We start from the raw sequence: 19122 nt of genomic DNA, 5'->3' as shown, positions 1-19122 counted from the left end.
GATGAGCTGAACTGAAACGAGCTGAGCTGAGCTGAACTGAACAGGGCTGAACTGGGCTGAGCTGAACTGAACCGGGCTGAGCTGAGCTGAACTGAACCGGGCCGAGCTGAGCTGAACTGAACAGGGCTGAACTGGGCTGAGCTGAACTGAACCGGGCCCAGCTGAGAGTGGCCGGCGGCGTGAACGCTCCGCAGAAGCTCACTGACTTGGACATGTTGGCCAGGTTCTGCACCACCTTGGCGATGAGGGTGAGGGTGCGGGAGGTCTGCTCGTCGGGGTACTCCTGCGTCAGGTTGAAGAGCGAGGGGGACATGATGGCGGGGCAGAGGAAGCGCAGGAACAGGGAGGCGCTGATCAGGCGGTCCGCGATGTCCTCTCGCCCCCGCTCCGCACAGCGCACCCTCCAGGAGGCGAAGACCTCCTTCAGCTCCCGCGGAAACACACTGGGGAGGGGGCATGGGGGGGGGGAGGGAGACAGTGAGAAGGAAGGAGAGAGAGTGAGTGAGGAGGAAGGAGAGAGAGAATGAAGGAGTGATTGAGCGATAGAGACAGGGAGAGAGAGAAGGAGAGGGTGTGAGACAGAGGGTCAGAGAGAAGGAAGGACAGTGACAGAGAGATAGAGAAGAGGGAGAGAGAAACAGAGGAGGGACGAGAGTAAAAGAGAGTGAGAGGAAGGAGAGAGTGATGGAGAGATAGAGAGAAGGAAGGAGAAAGAGGCAGAAGCGGAGAGGGGGATTGAGAGAGGAAGTGAAAGATGACAATGTTAACAAATTAGTACACACAAACAAGACCAGGTCAAAACCTAGTATTTGGCTAGACCTAACACACTTTATCTGGCCGACCAATGGTGTAACTTCATCACTCACTCAGTCACTCAGTCACAGACATTCGCGTCTGTAGGGCTGGCCCTGCTGTTGCGGTCCAGCCAAAAAAATGTAAAAACCTAGCATGAGGACAAGCACATCTCAAATAAAGCAAATACTGACTCTCATATATACACACACATACTCAAACACACACTCACATTGTTCACAACAGCAGCAGTGTTCATTCTGGCCTTCTCTGTGATGTCATAAAGGGGCACTGGGCATGTCAGGTGAGTGGAGAGGGAACTGACCAATGGGAGTTGACGATCTTGCAGAGCGCCAGCTCGCAACACATGCGGAGATTGGCCTGATGGTCCGGCAGCACGGAGGGCGGGGTCCTCATGGGGTCCACCTCACAGTTTTCCTCAGACTCGTACAGGGCCCGGATGAACTCCCCTACGGGCAATACACACACACGCACACACACACACAACCACACACACGCACACACACACACACACGCACAAACACGCACACAAGCACACACACACACACGCACACACACACACACACCACACACATACAAACACACACGCAATCATGCTGTTGATTGACCTGACTCTGTTTTCTGTGAGGTATCAATATTGTGCGGTGATGTCTTGTGTTTCTTATGTGCAATGGTTGTACGACATGGATCTCAAACTCCCGTCCCAGAGGGCCGCAGCACCTGCAGGTTTAACTCCAGTCCTAAAGGGGGCGCTGTGTGTGCTGATTTGTAAGATGTCAGTTCTTTCTTGCAGTATCTCTGTATTGATGTGGACTATTTAACCAATAAGCAATTGAATTAAGCACTTAAGTGCTGAAACAAACCAAAACCCAGTAGACACATTCCTTTAGATGACATGTTCCTGTAGATGGTTCTGTATACCTATGGCATGTACCTGTAGCTGAATGCTCTTTCCTATAGAATTTACCTGTAGCTGGTTGTTCTTACCTATGACATGCACCTGTAGCTGGCTGTTCTTATCTGTGGTATGTACTTGTAGCTGGCTGTTCTTACCTGTGGCATTTACCTGTAGCTGGTTGTTCTTAATTATGGCATGTACCTGTTGCTGGTTGTTCTTACCTATGACATGCACCTGTACCTGGCTGTTCTTACCTGTGGCATGTACTTGTAGCTGGCTGCTCTTACCTGTGGCATGTACCTGTATCTGGTTGTTCTTAATTATGGCTTGTACCTGTAGCTGGTTGTTCTTAATTATGGCTTGTACCTGTAGCTGGCTGGTCTTACCTATGACATGCACCTGTAGCTGGATGTTCTTAATTATGGCTTGTACCTGTAGCTGGCTGGTCTTACCTATGACATGTACCTGTAGCTGGCTGCTCTTACCTATGACATGTACCTGTATCTGGTTGTTCTTAATTATGGCATGTACCTGTAGCTGGCTGGTCTTACCTATGGCGTCCTTGAGGTACTTGTGTCCAATAAGCTTGAGGTACTCTTCTATGGCTTTGGTGGCCAGAGTGTTCTCGCGGAAGATCAGGTGCTCTCTGTCCATGAACCTGTCCACCTCACTCATGGCCATGTCTGACAGGAAGTCCTGAGAGAGAGGAGGAGGGGGAGAGAGAGAGGGAGGGGGAGGGGTAGAGAGACAGGGAGGAGAGAGAGAAGGGGGAGGGGGAGAGAGAGGGGGAGGGGAGAGGGAGAGAAGGAGGGGGAGGGGTAGAGAGACAGGGAGGAGAGAGAGAAGGGTGAGGGGGAGAGAGAGCGGGAGGGGATAGAGGGGAGAGGGGAGAGAGAGAGAGAGAGAGAAGGGGGAGAGAGGGAGGGAGGGGAAGATGAAAAGAGAAAGATAAAAGAGGGATAAAGAGAAAAAGAGAGGGGAGAAAGAAAAACAGAGAGGGGGAGGAATATGAAAGAGAGAGAGAGAGAGAGAGAGAGAGAGAGACAGAAAACACATCACCACCAAACCCGCACATTTCCAGCTCCCTGCAGCACTCCCCTGGGACCTGCATCCCATAATGCACCTCGTGCGCGCGGCGGGCGTGGCGGGGCAGGACGGGGCGGGGCGTACCTTGGCCTTGCCGGTGCTCTGCAGGATGTGCACCAGGGCGCAGGCCACCTCCTCCTTGCTCTTGACGCTCAGCAGCGGCTCCAGGACGCCGCACAGCGTGCGGTAGTTGTTGGTGACGTACTCGGCGAACTCCTTGTACAGCTCCATGGGCAGGATGCTCATGGTCTGGTAGCGCGACTTGAGCCGCAGCGAGGCGTTGATGGCTTTGCCGCTCCCCACGCCGCCCCCCTTGGCCAGGACGCTGGGCTGGATGACCGGGTACCACTGCTCCACGAACTGCCGCCCCGTGATGCTGGAGATGGGGATGCTCACCAGGCCCAGGTAGGTGCTCTTCTCCTGGGGGAGGGGGTACGAGGGGTTAAAGGTCAGACCCGGGCCTCAAACGAATATCCATTCAGGCAGAGCTCCACAGGTGAACCCCACAGAACATCAACGGGCACCTTTTTATTTTTTTGTTCCTGTCGTGATTTTCACTTTGCTTCCTGACTTAAATGGAACCTACCCCCCCCCCCCAGCCCTGCACCCCACCAGAACCACAGCGATGAATTCTGAGGCCTGGGGCAAAATATATTAAGAACATATATTTTCAATATATTTTACAACATATTAAAAGTAGTTACATACACCCAGTATCCTGGGCTGACCCCCTCGAGCCTGAGACAAAGTGCTCAACTGTTAGGGTCAGGGGTCAGGGTCAGGGTTAGGGTCAGCGTTAGGGTCAGGGTTAGGATTAGGGGTCGGGGTTAGGGATGGGGTTAGGGTTAGGGGTCAGCGTTAGGGTCAGGGTTAGGGTTAGGGTTAGGGGTCAGGGTTAGGGTTAGGGGGCGTTACCTTGCGGCGCTTCTTGTCGGTCTCCTTGTACAGGTGCAGGCGGAGGCTGCGCACGGCCGGGAGGTTGTTGAACTCGAAGTGCTCGCCCCAGAACACGGTGTCCGTGCGGGGCTTGCTGGTGGTGCGCGCGTACAGCATGTCGTCCAGGCACAGCTCGCAGTAGTACCGCTTCTTGGCGGGAAGCTCTCGCGCCTCGATGATCCACAGCTTCAGCACGTTGTCCACCCGCCGGCTGTTGTCCTGAAGGAGGCGGCGGCAGACCGAGAGGGTGATGGGGGGGCGGGGCCGATGGTCGGGGTCGATGGTTTGGAGGCGGGGACGATGGTTGGGGGGCGGGGTCGATGGTCGGGGGCCGGGTCAATGGTTGAGGGTGAGGCCAATGGTTGAGGGGGCGGGGGAGATGGTTGAGGGGGCCGGGTCGATGGTTAAGGGCATGACCGATGGTGGGGTCAATGGTTGAGGGTGAGGCCAATGGTTGGGGGCGGGGTCAATGATTTGAGATGGGGTCCATGCATAGGGGCAGGGCCGAGGATTGGGAGTGGGGTTGATTGTTGTGGGCGGGGCCGATGGTTGGAGGCAGGGCGATTGTGGGGGGCGTGGTAGGTGAAGATAAAATGGGCCCGACAGAGAGGGATGGGTGGTGAGGTAGGCATGGAAGGACAGACAGACAGAAATAGAGAGAGAGACGGAAACAGAGAGAGAGAGAGGGAGAGAGGGGGGAATGTTGGGAGAGTAGGGCGTGGCAGGAGGGCGGGAAGAAGACAATCACGTGGGCTGAGAAGGACAGGCAGGCTTCTGCGTGCACACACACACACACACACACACACACACTCTCTCTTTCTCTCAGAAACACACACACACATTCTCTCTCTCAGAAACACACACACACACACCCGTGTTGTATATGCTGAATATTCCCTGCTGAGTGGAGTAGGACCTGCAGGGGGCTGCGCACAGCGTGACGCTCTCAGCCAGAGTGAGTCACTCCACCGACTCTGCTGTCAGTCACCGCTCTGTGCGCCAAATCCCAGTTTACACCACCCCTGAAAATCAGACGCCCGGCTCTGTGCGCCAAATCCCAGTTTACACCACCCCTGAAAATCAGACGCCCACTCTGTGCGCCAAATCCCAGTTTACACCACCCCTGAAAATCAGATACCCACTCTGTGCGCCAAATCCCAGTTTACACCACCCCTGAAAATCAGACGCCCGCTCTGCGCGCCAAATCCCAGTTTACACCACCCCTGAAAATCAGATACCCGCTCTGTGCGCCAAATCCCAGTTTACACCACCCCTGAAAATCATACGCCCGCTCTGTGCGCCAAATCCCAGTTTACACCACCCCTGAAAATCATACGCCCGCTCTGTGCGCCAAATCCCAGTTTACACCACCCCTGAAAATCATACGCCCGCTCTGTGCGCCAAATCCCAGTTTACACCACCCCTGAAAATCATACGCCCGCTCTGTGCGCCAAATCCCAGTTTACACCACCCCTGAAAATCAGACACCCGCTCTGCAAACCAAATCCCAGTTTACACCACCCCTGAAAATCATACACCCGCTCTACGCATCAAATCCCAGTTTACACCACCCCTTAAAATCAGACGCCCGCTCTGTGCGCCAAATCCCAGTTTACAGCACCCCTGAAAATCAGACACCTGCCCTAATCAGATCTGATGTAACAATCACTACTGAAAGCAATGGAAATCTAGATCACTGACTTTGAATTTTGGGGGAAACATACGAAAAAACAGTGGGTTAAACAAACATTCTATTTTCCCAAATTGTTCTGAACACAGTTCTTCTCTCATTTGATTCTTACGGTTTTGTTTAGTTGCATGTATCAGGGAAAATTCTTCAGGGGCGCTGTCATATTTCACCAGTGTTTCCCAGCATGTTTTGGCAGAGTACTTGGTAATTTGTAAATAATACACACACACACACACACACACACACACAAGCAGGAAAACAGGTTCACAAGGAGCACAGAAAAAGTAAAGTGGACAGAAGAGACGGATGTATGTTTTCTCTCTCTCTCTCTTCCTCCCCCCTCTCTTCTCTTCCCTCTGTTTTGTTTCTTCACCTTGTTGGGTTTGATGGCTCTCTGCAGATTCTCGATCCATTTGTCCCTCTCGGCTGCTGAGCGGCAGGCGAAGCACTTCGTCCCCGAGGCCGTGGTCACCTGCAGTTAGGAACAGTCACCTGGGGTTAAGATCAGTCACCTGCAGTTAGGAACAGTCACCTGGGGTTAAGATCAGTCACCTGCAGTTAGGAACAGTCACCTGGGGTTAAGATCAGTCACCTGCAGTTAGGAACAGTCACCTGGGGTTACTAACAGTCACCTGGTAAGAACAGTCACCTGCAGTTAGGAACAGTCACCAGGGGCTACTAACAGTCATCTTGGGATTAAGAACAGTCACCTGGGGTTAAGAAACGTCTTCTGTGGTCAAGAACAGTCACCTGGGTAACACCTGCACGCACAACACACCGCAGTACTCCGTCCAGATCTGGATTACAGTCTGTGATCCCACACACACACACACACACACACCTCAAAGCAGTACTCCTGTCCCAGGATGCTGGAGTGTACAGGTTTGATGATGCCCACACACACATACACACACACCTCAAGCAGTATCCTGTCCCAGATGCTGGAGTGTACGGTTTGATGATGCCCACACACACACCACCACACACCTCAAAGCAGTCTCTTGTCCCAGGATGCTGGAGTGACGGGTTTGATGATGCCCACACACACACACACACACACACCTCAAAGCAGTACTCCTGTCCCAGGATGCTGGAGTGCACGGTTTGATGATGCCCACACACACACACACACACACCTCAAAGCAGTACTCCTGTCCCAGGATGCTGGAGTGTACAGGTTTGATGATGCCCACACACACACACACACACACACACCTCAAAGCAGTACTCCTGTCCCAGGATGCTGGAGTGTACGGGTTTGATGATGCCCACACACACACACACACACCTCAAAGCAGTACTCCTGTCCCAGGATGCTGGAGTGTACGGGTTTGATGATGCCCACACACACACACACACACACCTCAAAGCAGTACTCCTGTCCCAGGATGCTGGAGTGCACGGGTTTGATGATGCCCACACACACACACACACACACACCTCAAAGCAGTACTCCTGTCCCAGGATGCTGGAGTGCACGGGTTTGATGATGCCCACACACCTCAAAGCAGTACTCCTGTCCCAGGATGCTGGAGTGTACGGGTTTGATGATGCCCACACACACACACACACACACCTCAAAGCAGTACTCCTGTCCCAGGATGCTGGAGTGTACGGGTTTGATGATGCCCACACACACACACACACACACACCTCAAAGCAGTACTCCTGTCCCAGGATGCTGGAGTGCACGGGTTTGATGATGCCCACACCCACACACCCACCACCTGCAAAGCAGTACTCCTTCCCAGGATGCTGGAGTGTACGGGTTTGATGATGCCCACACACACACCACAACCTCAAAGCAGTACTCCTGTCCCAGGATGCTGGAGTGCACGGGTTTGATGATGGCGTCCTCGTCCAGCGTGAGGTCCAGGGCCTCAGCCGCACTGCTGGGAGAGAGCAAGGACTCATGGGAGTGCGACTCCTTGAAGCTCTGCATCAGGCGAGTCCTGCAAGAGAGAGAGAGAGAGGGGGAGAGGGGGAGTGAGAGAGAGAAGGGGGGGGAGAGAGGTAGAAAGGAAGAGAAAGTGAGGATGAGAGCAGGAGAATAATCATATGACACCTATTAGGTTTACAGTTACTGAAACTTCTCTAATAAAAAAGTCTGCAGCAGACAAGTGCAGCGGGGGAGGGAGAGAGAATGAGATCTAGAATCTATCACACGCACACACACGCACACATACACACACTCACACACTCGCACTCACACACACGCACACACGCACACACGCACACACACACACACGCACACACGCACGCACACACGCACACACGCACGCGCACACACACGCGCGCACACACGCACACACACACACACACGCACATACACACACACACACGCACACATGCACACACTCACACACTCGCACTCACACACACGCACTCGCGCACACACACACGGGGGAAGCAGAGCTCCACTCCTGAGCGCCGCGCACGCAGTGCATTGTGGGTACCTCTCCTGATCAGCGCTGCGGAACCGGGGCAGAATCATGTGGCGGAAGCTGCTGGTTCGCTCCAGTTTGGGCTGGCTCTTCGCTCGCTTGATGGACCCCTTCAACCGTCTACTGAGGAAGCTCTGAGGGGCGGGGCACAGGGGAGGGGGCGGGGCAATGTCAGACAGAGGCACAGGTGAGGGGCGGAGCCACATGATGAGTGGGTGGGGCACAGTGGAGGGGGCGGGGCAATGTTACACAGGCACAGGTGAGGGGCGGAGCCCCATGAAGAGTGGGCGGGGAACAGTGGAGGGGGCGGGGCAATGTCAGACAGAGGCACAGGTGAGGGGCGGAGCCACATGAAGAGTGGGCGGGGCACAGTGGAGGGGGTGGGGCAATGTCAGACAGAGGCACAGGTGAGGGGCGGAGCCACATGAAGAGTGCGCGGGGCACAGTGGAGGGGGCGGGTACAATATGGGGGAGGGAGAGCAAATGTGACAGTATGTTTGAATCGGACAGCGAAAGAGAAAAAGGATGAACAGAGATGAATGGAAATGAATTGAAATGAAGTGTATGTGTATGTTTTTGTTACATATGTTTATATGTATACATATGAAAGGAGTGGGGAAAGATGGTGAATTCATTATGATATTACATGTATAAATACATATATAAATATATATTATATTTATATATTTAAATATACGTGAGCATAAATATATTTATCAATATGTACACATGCATAAAACATGCGGAAAAAAAAGTTCATTAAATGCATCAGTGATCCGCAGCATGACAAGCAGGTTCATGAATATTCATCTGAGATAACTCCGCCCACCCATGCTCCAGCACCAGTGAGCTACCAGCAAACTTAACTGCTGAGCAAACACAGCTGCAAAGCCCCTGACTGAGTTCCCTCCTATAAACCCGGGTGCACAGAACACAGGCACGAAGAGCAGCCGCTGCACATACACTTGCTGGCCAACAGAGGGCGATGTGGGACCACACACATCCTCACAGCCGCCTATAGAAGCACTGAATTCACTCTGTAAAGTGTGGACACGCGTAGCCACAGACAGAGTAAATATATACAAAATGTCGGGCTTGAGGAAATAAAAAATAAAAAAAGGATTAGTCATCGTAAAAAAATGAAATGCGATACATAACAATATAATATTACATTCCAACTACGTCAACCGCAAGAAAGGTGACTGACGGCGTTGGCTCTGGTAGTGGATTCGCAAATCGTACGCCACCATCTTATATAAGCGCGGTGAAAATGGAAGTAAGGACAGTCGCAGGCAGGGGAAATAAAACAGCGTTTCATCAGACATGTCCCAGTATACTCCGCGCCGGTGGCATTTGGGGAGAGGCGGGGGCGGGGGCGGGGGGGGGGGAGGTCTACAGCTGACGCTTTAGCTTGCGCTAAACCAGTCAGGAAAACGTGAAGAAGAGCATCTCAGCCTTGAATAACCGGTGATGACGGCTTTCTAAAGTCATCACACGCCCCTGTTTTAAGGAAAGAAGCAAAACAAACGCTGGTGGCGGGTTTGCTGGATGAACAGTGTTTTTTTGTGCGTGTGGCCACTCTGCACACCACCCCACCCCCCCCCACCCCCCTCACAAGCGAAGCTTCGTGCCCCCGCCTGTCCGTCTGAGTGCCTCAGAGAGAGAACGAGAGAGAGAGAGAGAGAGAGGCACAAACGAGTGCCTTAAAAAGAAAGAGGTATAAAAGAGGCAGCAAACTAGCAAACTGTTATTAATACTGTGTTAATGTGTTAATGTGTATTAATACTACAGTATGTGTGTTAATGTGTATTAATACTACAGTATGTGCAGATGTGTATTAATACTACAGTATGTGCAGATGTGTATTAATACTACAGTATGTGTAGATGTGCATTAATACTACAGTATGTGCAGATGTGTATTAATACTAGAGTATGTGTAGATGTGTATTAATACTACAGTGTGTGCAGATGTGTATTAATACTACAGTGTGTATTAATGTGCATTAATACTACAGTGTGTGTAGATGTGTATTACTACTACAGTATGTGTAGATGTGCATTAATACTACAGTATGTGTTAATGTGTATTAATACTACAGTATGTGTGGATGTGCATTAATACTACAGTATGTGTAGATGTGTATTAATACTACAGTATGTGTAGTTGTGTATTAATACTACAGTATGTGTGGATGTGCATTAATACTACAGTATGTGTGTTAATGTGTATTAATACTACAGTATGTGTAGATGTGCAGTAATACTACAGTATGTGTAGATGTGCATTAATACTACAGTATGTGTAGATGTGCATTAATACTACAGTATGTGTAGATGTGCAGTAATACTACAGTATGTGTAGATGTGCATTAATACTACAGTATGTGTTAATGTGTATTAATACTACAGTGTGTGTTAATGTGTATTAATACTACAGTATGTGTTAATGTGTATTAATACTACAGTATGTGTTAATGTGTATTAATACTACAGTATGTGTGTTAATGTGTATTAATACTACAGTATGTGTAGATGTGCAGTAATACTACAGTATATGTAGATGTGTATTAATACTAGTGTGTGTAGATGTGTATTAATACTACAGTATGTGTTAATGTGTATTAATACTACAGTACGTGTAGATGTGTATTAATACTACAGTATGTGTGTTAATGTGTATTAATACTACAGTATGTGTTAATGTGTATTAATACTACAGTATGTGTGTTAATGTGTATTAATACTACAGTATGTGTAGATGTGCATTAATACTACAGTATGTGTGTTAATGTGTATTAATACTACAGTATGTGTAGATGTGCATTAATACTACAGTGTGTGTAGATGTGTATTAATACTACAGTATGTGACCCCACCCCCAGACAGATCAAACTTGGCCAGCGGGATTATGGCGGGTCACGTACCTCGACTGAGGACAGAGGTGTCGCGTAATGCCCCGCCCCGGGACTCGAACCCGCAACCCTCCAATCGCAAGCCCGATGAGTGCGAGAGAAGGAGGAGGAGGAGGGATGGAGCGAAGGAGGGAGGGTGAGTGAGAGAGAGGGGGAGAGAGGGAGGAGGCAGGGGAGGGGTGGGGTGCCGGCGGGCTGTCTGCGGAAGGGGGGGCGGGAGGGGCGAGAGGGGCGGACGGAGGGAGAGAGGGAGCGGTGCAGGGAGAGGGGGATGGAGCGGAGGAGAGGAGGGCTGGGGGCTCGAGCCAGGGCAGGGGCGGGGGCCAGGGAGCGAGGGCGGGACAGGGGGGTACTCACAGGCTGTCGGAAAGGCTGAGGGGGGGCAGAGGGAGGGGTCTCCATGCTCGGCTGCTTCACGTTGGCTAAGCTCTTTCTGCGAGAGCGAGCGTGCTCTGAGAGAGAGAGAGAGAGAATAGGAGAGAGGGAGGGAGGGGGACAGAGAGAAAGAAAGAAAGAGAGATGGTGAGGAAGGGGAGAGAAAAGGAAAAAAGAAAGAGAAAGAAAGTGAGAAAGGAGAAGGTAAGGGAAAAGTTGGGTGAGTCAGAGGTCAGCAAAAAGAGGAAAAGAGAGGGAGGGAGAAAGAAAGAGAGAAAGAAGAGAAAGAAAGAGAGAAAGAAGAAAAAGGCAGAATTAATGCAGGCACTGGCACTGATAAAAGCTGGCGAACAGTAAGTTGGGTGGGGCATGAAAAGTAAGTGTGAGGGTAAACAGTAAGTGTGGGGGAATGAACATTAAGTAGGTGAACAGTAAGTTGAGAGTGGGGGGTTAACAGTAAGTTAGGTAGATGAACACTAAGTGGGTGTGAACAGTAAATTGAGGGTTAGGGGTGAACAGTAAGTGGAAGTGAGGATGGGGGGTGATCAGTAATTTGGGGGTGGGAGGATGAACAGTAATTAGGTGGGTGAACAGCAAGTAGGTGTAGGGGTGAACAGAAAGTGGGGAAGTGAACAGCAAGTAGTGGTAGGGGTGAACAGTAAGTGGGGAAGTGAACGGCAAATAGGGGTAGGGGTGAACAGTAAGTGGGGAAGTGAACAGCAAGTAGGGGTAGGGGTGAACAGTAAGTGGGGAAGTGAACAGCAAGTAGGGGTGAACAGTAAGTGGGGAAGTGAACAGCAAGTAGGGGTAGGGGTGAACAGTAAGTGGGGAAGTGAACAGCAAGTAGGGGTAGGGGTGAACAGTAAGTGGGGGTGTGGTGCTGAACAGTAAGTGAGGGGGAGAACAGCAGTAGGGGTAGGGGTGAACATAAGTAGTTGGTGGGTGGTGAACAGTACGTTGGGGTAGGGGGTGAACAGTAAATGAGGGTAGGGGTGAACAGTAAGTAGGGGGTCTACAGTAAATTAGGGGCGAACAGTAAATAGGGGTAGAGTGTTAACAGTAAGTTGGGGTGGGGGTGAAGAGTAAGTGGGGGTAGAGGGGTTGGGATGCTCTATATGCAGTCAGGGGAGGGGGTGGTTGCTGGGTAAAAGCAGCAGGATGATTAACCTCGAGCAGTAGCCCAGTCTCAGCTGAGCCGGTTTGGAGTAGGGCCAGCCAGCCAGCCAGACTCACAGTCTTCACACCACCACAGGAAGTGACATCAGTGGACAGTGTGTGACGGGCAGCTGTACTGAGCGATGAGTGTGTGTGACTGTGTGTGTGTGTGTGTGTGTGCGTGCGCGTGTGTGGTATGCAGTGATGGACACACTTGTGAATAGACACCTCACACAAAACTAACTAAAGCATTTTTCACTCACATCCCCTCTTATGTATATTTCTGTCCCCTTCTCTCCCTCCCTTTCTCACTCCCTCTCTCTCTCCATCTCCCTGCTTCCCTTCTCTCAAACTCTCAGTTGAGCAATGGTAACCTTTTTTATATTTGAGGTACTATAAATACACCCTCTCGCTCTCCCTCCCTCTCTCTCCTTCTCTGTCCTTCTCTCCCACGCACCTCTTTTACATAATTCCAGTGCAACACTCACCTCCTCCTCTCCCCCCTCTCTTCCTTTTCACTGTCTCATTAAGGCCTCACTCTCTCTCTCCTTCTCTCTCCCTCCCTCGCCCTCTCTCTTTCTCTCTCGCTCTTCCCTCTCTCTCGCAATGCTTTTTTCTCTCTCCCTCCATCTCTTCCTCCTTTCCATGTCTCTGCATTCACACCGCCCTCCACAAACACACACACACACACAAACACACACACACACACATTTGTTTTTTTTATTGTATTGCTCTCTATTGCGCCAACTGCAACCTGCTATAAATAAAGCGTTTTAATATTATATTACCATGGCTTACGGGTGACTCACTGATTCGAGCTAATCCTACCGCTCCTTCGCTGGAGATGAAAGCCCTAATTCCCCTCTCTTCCCTCCTCAGCGGGAACGCCCGGTCCCGTCCCGCCTGCATCCCCCGCCAGTTCAGACAGGCTCGCACACTCGCCCGCAGGCTGCAGTGCCCCAGTCGGCCAGAGGTGTCGCTGCTGCACAGTGAGGCGGGGAATTTCCTGCTGTGCCCAACTATCCCTCCTCGGCTAACATTTAAAACCAAAGATGCATCGCCCCCACAGTACTTCCGACATAGCCGAGCCTTTTGATTGGACAAAATCATGTCAGCGTCTAACAGTACACTGTCTTGTAGCTCCGCCTCTTCTGAAGCCACGCTAGAGGACGGCAACCTCTCCAGACTTAACAGACCGAGATCAAATGCATATTTGTTTTGGATTCAAATACTTCTTTATACATTACTGAGCTTGTCTGATGCATTGAATTGGTCTGGAACCAATAGAATACTCATGGAAAGGAATGGAAAATATGCTAACCCTGCCCTCTGGTCCTCTTGGCAGACAGCTGCACCAGGCAAAATCAACAGAGCACAGAAAAGTATTTGAATCCCAAAATAAATATGTATTTGACCCATGTATTTGACACTTAACAAATATAAATTTCCTGATTTGATCAAAAGATACATCTTAATATTTGGAAAATTACAGCATATGAACACACATATACAGTTACTGCCCTCTAACTACACATACTGTCAATCATGTTTTGTAAAATCACATGCCATAAAATGCATTCAACACTTTAATGCATTATATGTTGAAACTATGCTGTTGAATGCAATTGATATGAAATATATATGAAATACACAATATCTACATGAAAGAGGTAATCATTTTCCATTAAATCTATGTAAAAACACACTTTTTGCAATATATCATATGTTGTACACAATATCAAATATGATATGGACTACATTCTTTCTAGAAAGATTCTTTTTTTCTTAGCTCTTGAAGGGAATTTGCTTTGCACGACGTGTCTAGCTTAACAGCTGTTCTAACGTCTTTATTATAAAGACACATAGATGTAATACCCTCCTGCCGGCCACTGTGAGGCGCTGTGCCACAGTCTGCAGCACGGGAGCACGAAGCCCGACTGACTGGAGAGGCGGCTCAGCGTGACAACTGCTCAGAGGCACACCGTGTGCCGCTGCCCGCGATTCCGTGCGCGCACAGAAGGTACGCACACACCCACGCACGCACGCACGCGCGCTCGCACGCTCGCACGCACGCTCGCACGCACGCACGCACGCACGCACGCACGCACGCACGCACGCGAGGGGACGGCTGGGGGAGGGGCTGCTGTTTTTATTCTCCATATTACTGTTTCCCAGGCTTCTACTGTTACAACCACAGACACATACTCACACATTACATTACATTACAGGCATTTGGCAGACGCTCTTATCCAGAGCGATGTACAACAAAGTGTATAACCATAACCAGGACCAGCACACACACACACACATGCACGCACACACACACACAAACACACACACACACACTCACTCACACACACACACACATGCACGCACACACACTCATGCACACACACACACATGCACGCACGCACACATGTACGCAGGGCACACAAACACACACACACACACACACAGGAGAATGGGGTCGTGCTCTGAATAGCTGAAACACTGGCAGGGATCACCAGTCCATTCTCCCTCACACGGAGGTGAATGTAACTGCATCTGCGCGCTCACCAGCTGTTTGTGGGAGAAGAACCCGCCTTGAACCACAATAAGCTTTCATTCTCAAAAAGGACGTGTTAGCATCCAACACTCTTTCTGTGTCACTACTGTTCTGTTACTCTTTCAAACACATTTTGAGTCAGTTACTGCTTTTGTGCTGCAAATACACAATGTACATGTCACAAATGGAGACTTTTTTAGCAGTAACACAAAATGAGCTGACCATAACTAGACATGGAGGTGCGTATAAAAAACGAGGTTAAGAGTTGTTTTTGGCGCGTGTTTTGAGAGTGTAACGAGCGCCCCTACCCCTGTCCCGTCAGCACGCATCTTGACAAGTGCGTGTGTGCGTCTGATCTCCAGCCTTCCTTATCAAAACGATAACGAAACGACGCATTAAAACGAGAAGAAATGACTTTGCGACAACTGCGCAAAAATGTCTTCAACGAACTCGGTTTTATCACTGATGTGGGGACAGCAGTCATAATCATTCACACCCAGTCCAAAATCTGCACATCTGTCCAAAGCCATCATTATGAAATACCAATACCAATGAATGTCACGTTCTTTATGCTTTTTTATAATTGTTAACATGTGCTATATATTATGTAGGCCCACATTAATAGTCCATCCATCCTATATCTAACCTACTTATTCCTGGGCAGGGTCGCAAGAGGTGCTGGAGCCTATCCCAGCATGCACTCGGTGAGAGGCAGGAACACACCCTGGACAGGCCGCCAATCTATCGCAGGGCACACACACCATTCACTCACACACACACACACACACACACACCATTCACTCACACACACACACACACACCATTCACTCACACACACACACACACACACACCATTCACTCACACACACACACACACCATTCACTCACACACTCACACACACACACACACACACCATTCACTCACACACACACACACACACACACCATTCACTCACTCACACACACACACACACACACACCATTCACTTACACTCACGCACACACACACCATTCACTCACACACACACACCATTCACTCACACACACACAACACACACACACCATTCACTACACACACACACACACACACACCCATTCACTCACACACACACACACACACACACCATTCACTCACACACACACACACACACACACACCATTCACTCACACACACACACACACACACACACATTCACTCACACACACACACACACACACACACACACACACACACACACACACACCATTCACTCACACACTCATACCAACGGACCATTCAGAGCCTCCAATCGGCCTACCTGCCTATCAGGCTGGACTTCAGCCCAGGAGCAGAGAGTGCTACCCTCTGCACCACCATGCATATATAATTTCAACATATTTCACTTTTAATACTCTTTTGCATTATACTACCGAGTAGACACGTGCTTTTTTTCCAGTGAGAATGTGTCTAACACGGGGGTGTCCAATCTTATTCAAAAAAAGGTCAATGTAGGTGCAGGTTTTTATGTTAGACCAGAACCACAACACCAGATTTAACTATTTACCTAACCATGATCTTCAGTCAAAGCCTTGATAAGTAGAGTGATGTGTCTTAGTGCTGGGCTAAAACAAACACCTGCACCCACGCCGGTGGTTCTTTTTGCATGAGACTGGATACCCTTGTTCTTACACGTTATACTGACTACAGATGACTACAGATCCCAGCATGCCCTTTGATAAGGTGAATGATCAACCATTCAATGCTTTTAATATATATGGACTCCCCAGGGTTCACAGCAGAGTTTTAGAGTTTTTTTTATATACGCAGATTAAGAAAACGTATATTCACTGATACTAAACCTAACACTAATAATAGAAACGATACAGGAAGAGGAGTAAAAAAAAAAAATCCAATCACAATGGAGCTGACCTGACCCATGTGATGACCACATTTCAACAGCCCTACATGAAGTTATTTTATTATTATTATTATTATTATTATTATTATTTACTGTTATGCTGCTGTCTCTTTTTCCATTTGATGTTTGTAACTTGTTTGTCTACTGTCTGGTGTAACTTATTAACCCTGTGTTTTATGTCAAGTGCCCCATGCAAAAGAGATTTCTATGTCAACGGGGGTTTTTTCACGGTTAAATAAAGGTTAAATACAATAAAATGATATCAACCTTTCCATAATACTTCACGTAGGACGCAACTGACGTAGGCAGAATCATCATGTACATGCAGTGAAAGCTGTTATAACCTGTTATAACCTGTTATAACTGCTCAGTAATTCATATGTCACAGGTTACGTGCTATTATGGAAATGCAGTTATGCAAATTACAACATTTAGAGAGCGTGATGCGTAACTTATGCCCATAAAACGCATCTCGTAGGAATCCTTTTCAGTGAGTGGAGAGTTGTAAAACGACGTTCACGCTGCTGCAATAGTCCTGGAAAAGAGTCATCTACCAAGGCCCAGATCCAGTCCAGCTTTGACAGCAAATGGAGACAAACATAGACAAGTGTCACACGTATGGTCAATGCAGACGAGACGCTGAGTTTGCCACTGCTGGCACATAAATGGAAAAGCATGTAATGGCGGCTCAAATTAGAAGTTGAGGCCAGAGCACTCAGCAGCTAGGATGTGGCTGGTCGAGAAGTGAGAGACTCGGGTGAAAGACAGACACAGGCGGACATTGGGTTTGTGCAGTGTCACATGGTACAGGAAGCAGGAAGAAGCCTCTGTTGCTGTGAGAGCATGCAATGCCCTGTCATCCTGTCACAGAGCCTCTGGGCCTCAGCCAGGGTAGTGCGTTTAGTAAAAACACCAGACCTCCCCAGAGAGATGCGCTAGCGCCTCCTGTGGTCATACGCAGGAAGTGCATGCCGGCGGAGCTCAGCCAGCGGGCTGCGGGGACGCCCGCTAAGCCAGCGCTCTCTCCCGAATTCAGGGGAAGACTTAGCACGCAGTGGCAGAACAGGCCCGCATCTCCAAATCGAACGTTTTACGAGTTTGAGATCTGAGTTTGAGATCTGAGTAAACGGAGAAAGACCTTCATTTCGGAAGCCAGATTCAGTTACGTTTCAAACGGCGCTAAACTGAACGCCGGTTGCAGAGTGCTGTTGCTATGGCTACGGACGGGACGACCGTGAGCGGGGCGACCTCTGTGCTTAAATACTCCACCCGCTGCATTCTGGGTACACCCACCGAAATGGAAGCAAGTGTATCTCGAAGACTGCCGTAGAAAACCGCATTCAGTTTCAAACATGGCTCACCAAGATGGAAGTGTAGCAAAACGCGCAGCAAAAACATGTTCGGCCAGATCACATCACAGCATTTAGCAGAATGCACAGGGCAGACACTCAGGAGCCTGCACAGTTCAAAGCTGCGTTTCTTCATCCTTTCAATTAGGAACAAGATGTCCGCTTTTTCAGTCCTTTGAATCCTCTCTCTCACTTTGAGGTAATGCGTCCCATAGAGGCCATTTTGTTTCATTTATTTCCCACAACTTGAATGGCTTTGGTAGGCCTCTAAAGTTGAGGGAAGTAAAAACGCCTTAGCTACGTAAGCATTTTTCCCCCTCAGGTGTGGTTATGCCTTAACCAATCAGCACTATGGGGTATCAATGGACGTACACTCACACAAAAATACCAGAGAGATTTTTATCATGACCCATTAAGCAAATCTCTTGAGCTCTTCAATGCAACCGGAAACTAATGTTTCTAGAGCCCGTGAACATTAGACCCACCTTGAAAGTATTAAAAGTTCTCCATTCCCAGAATGCACCCTACTCTTGTCTCCTTCTTCTGTCACACTGCAGCTGTGAGGCGTGTTCTCCTCAGACGCCCTCACCCACAAGCTAATGTAATACACCCACAGACAGTACTACAGGAGAGCCAGCGACTATTTTACACACTACACCCACTCACAGTACTACAGGAGAGCCAGCGACTATTTTACACACTACACCCACTCACAGTACTACAGGAGAGCCAGCGACTATTTTACACACTACACCCACTCACAGTACTACAGGAGAGCCAGCGACTATTTTACACCCTACACCCACTCACAGTACTACAGGAGAGACAGCGACTATTTTACACCCAACACCCACACAGCGTACTACAGGAGAGCCAGGGACTATTTTACACCCGCACACAGTACTACAGGAGAGCCAATGACTATTTTACACTCTACAGGCCACACACAGTACTACAGGAGAGCCAGTGGCTATTTTACACCCTACAGTCCACACACAGTACCACAGGAGGGCCAGGGA

At 49.5% G+C, this 19122-nt stretch overlaps 1 protein-coding gene across 6 annotated transcripts in view; it reads right to left on the bottom strand.

Moving 5' to 3' along the window:
* Positions 1-19122, bottom strand: part of LOC135262104 (ras/Rap GTPase-activating protein SynGAP-like) — an 81876-nt gene that overhangs the window by 37889 nt on the left and 24865 nt on the right. For all 6 annotated transcript variants that reach the window (XR_010332113.1, XM_064348954.1, XM_064348953.1 and 3 more), the window contains exons 2-10: positions 11139-11233; positions 7880-8001; positions 7222-7375; positions 5797-5895; positions 3713-3952; positions 2882-3217; positions 2263-2407; positions 1118-1262; positions 207-443 (exon numbers count right to left, since the gene is read on the bottom strand). Coding sequence is in view for 5 of the 6 variants with exons in the window: in XM_064348954.1 (XP_064205024.1) it covers positions 207-443; positions 1118-1262; positions 2263-2407; positions 2882-3217; positions 3713-3952; positions 5797-5895; positions 7222-7375; positions 7880-8001; positions 11139-11233 (1573 nt within the window). In the remaining variant the exon portion in view is untranslated. The remainder of the gene's footprint in view (positions 1-206; positions 444-1117; positions 1263-2262; positions 2408-2881; positions 3218-3712; positions 3953-5796; positions 5896-7221; positions 7376-7879; positions 8002-11138; positions 11234-19122) is intronic.

Source organism: Anguilla rostrata, chromosome 8 (genome assembly GCF_018555375.3).
Source record: "Anguilla rostrata isolate EN2019 chromosome 8, ASM1855537v3, whole genome shotgun sequence".
Taxonomy (NCBI): Eukaryota; Metazoa; Chordata; class Actinopteri; order Anguilliformes; family Anguillidae; genus Anguilla; species Anguilla rostrata.
This window is presented reverse-complemented; position numbering and strand designations above follow the sequence as displayed.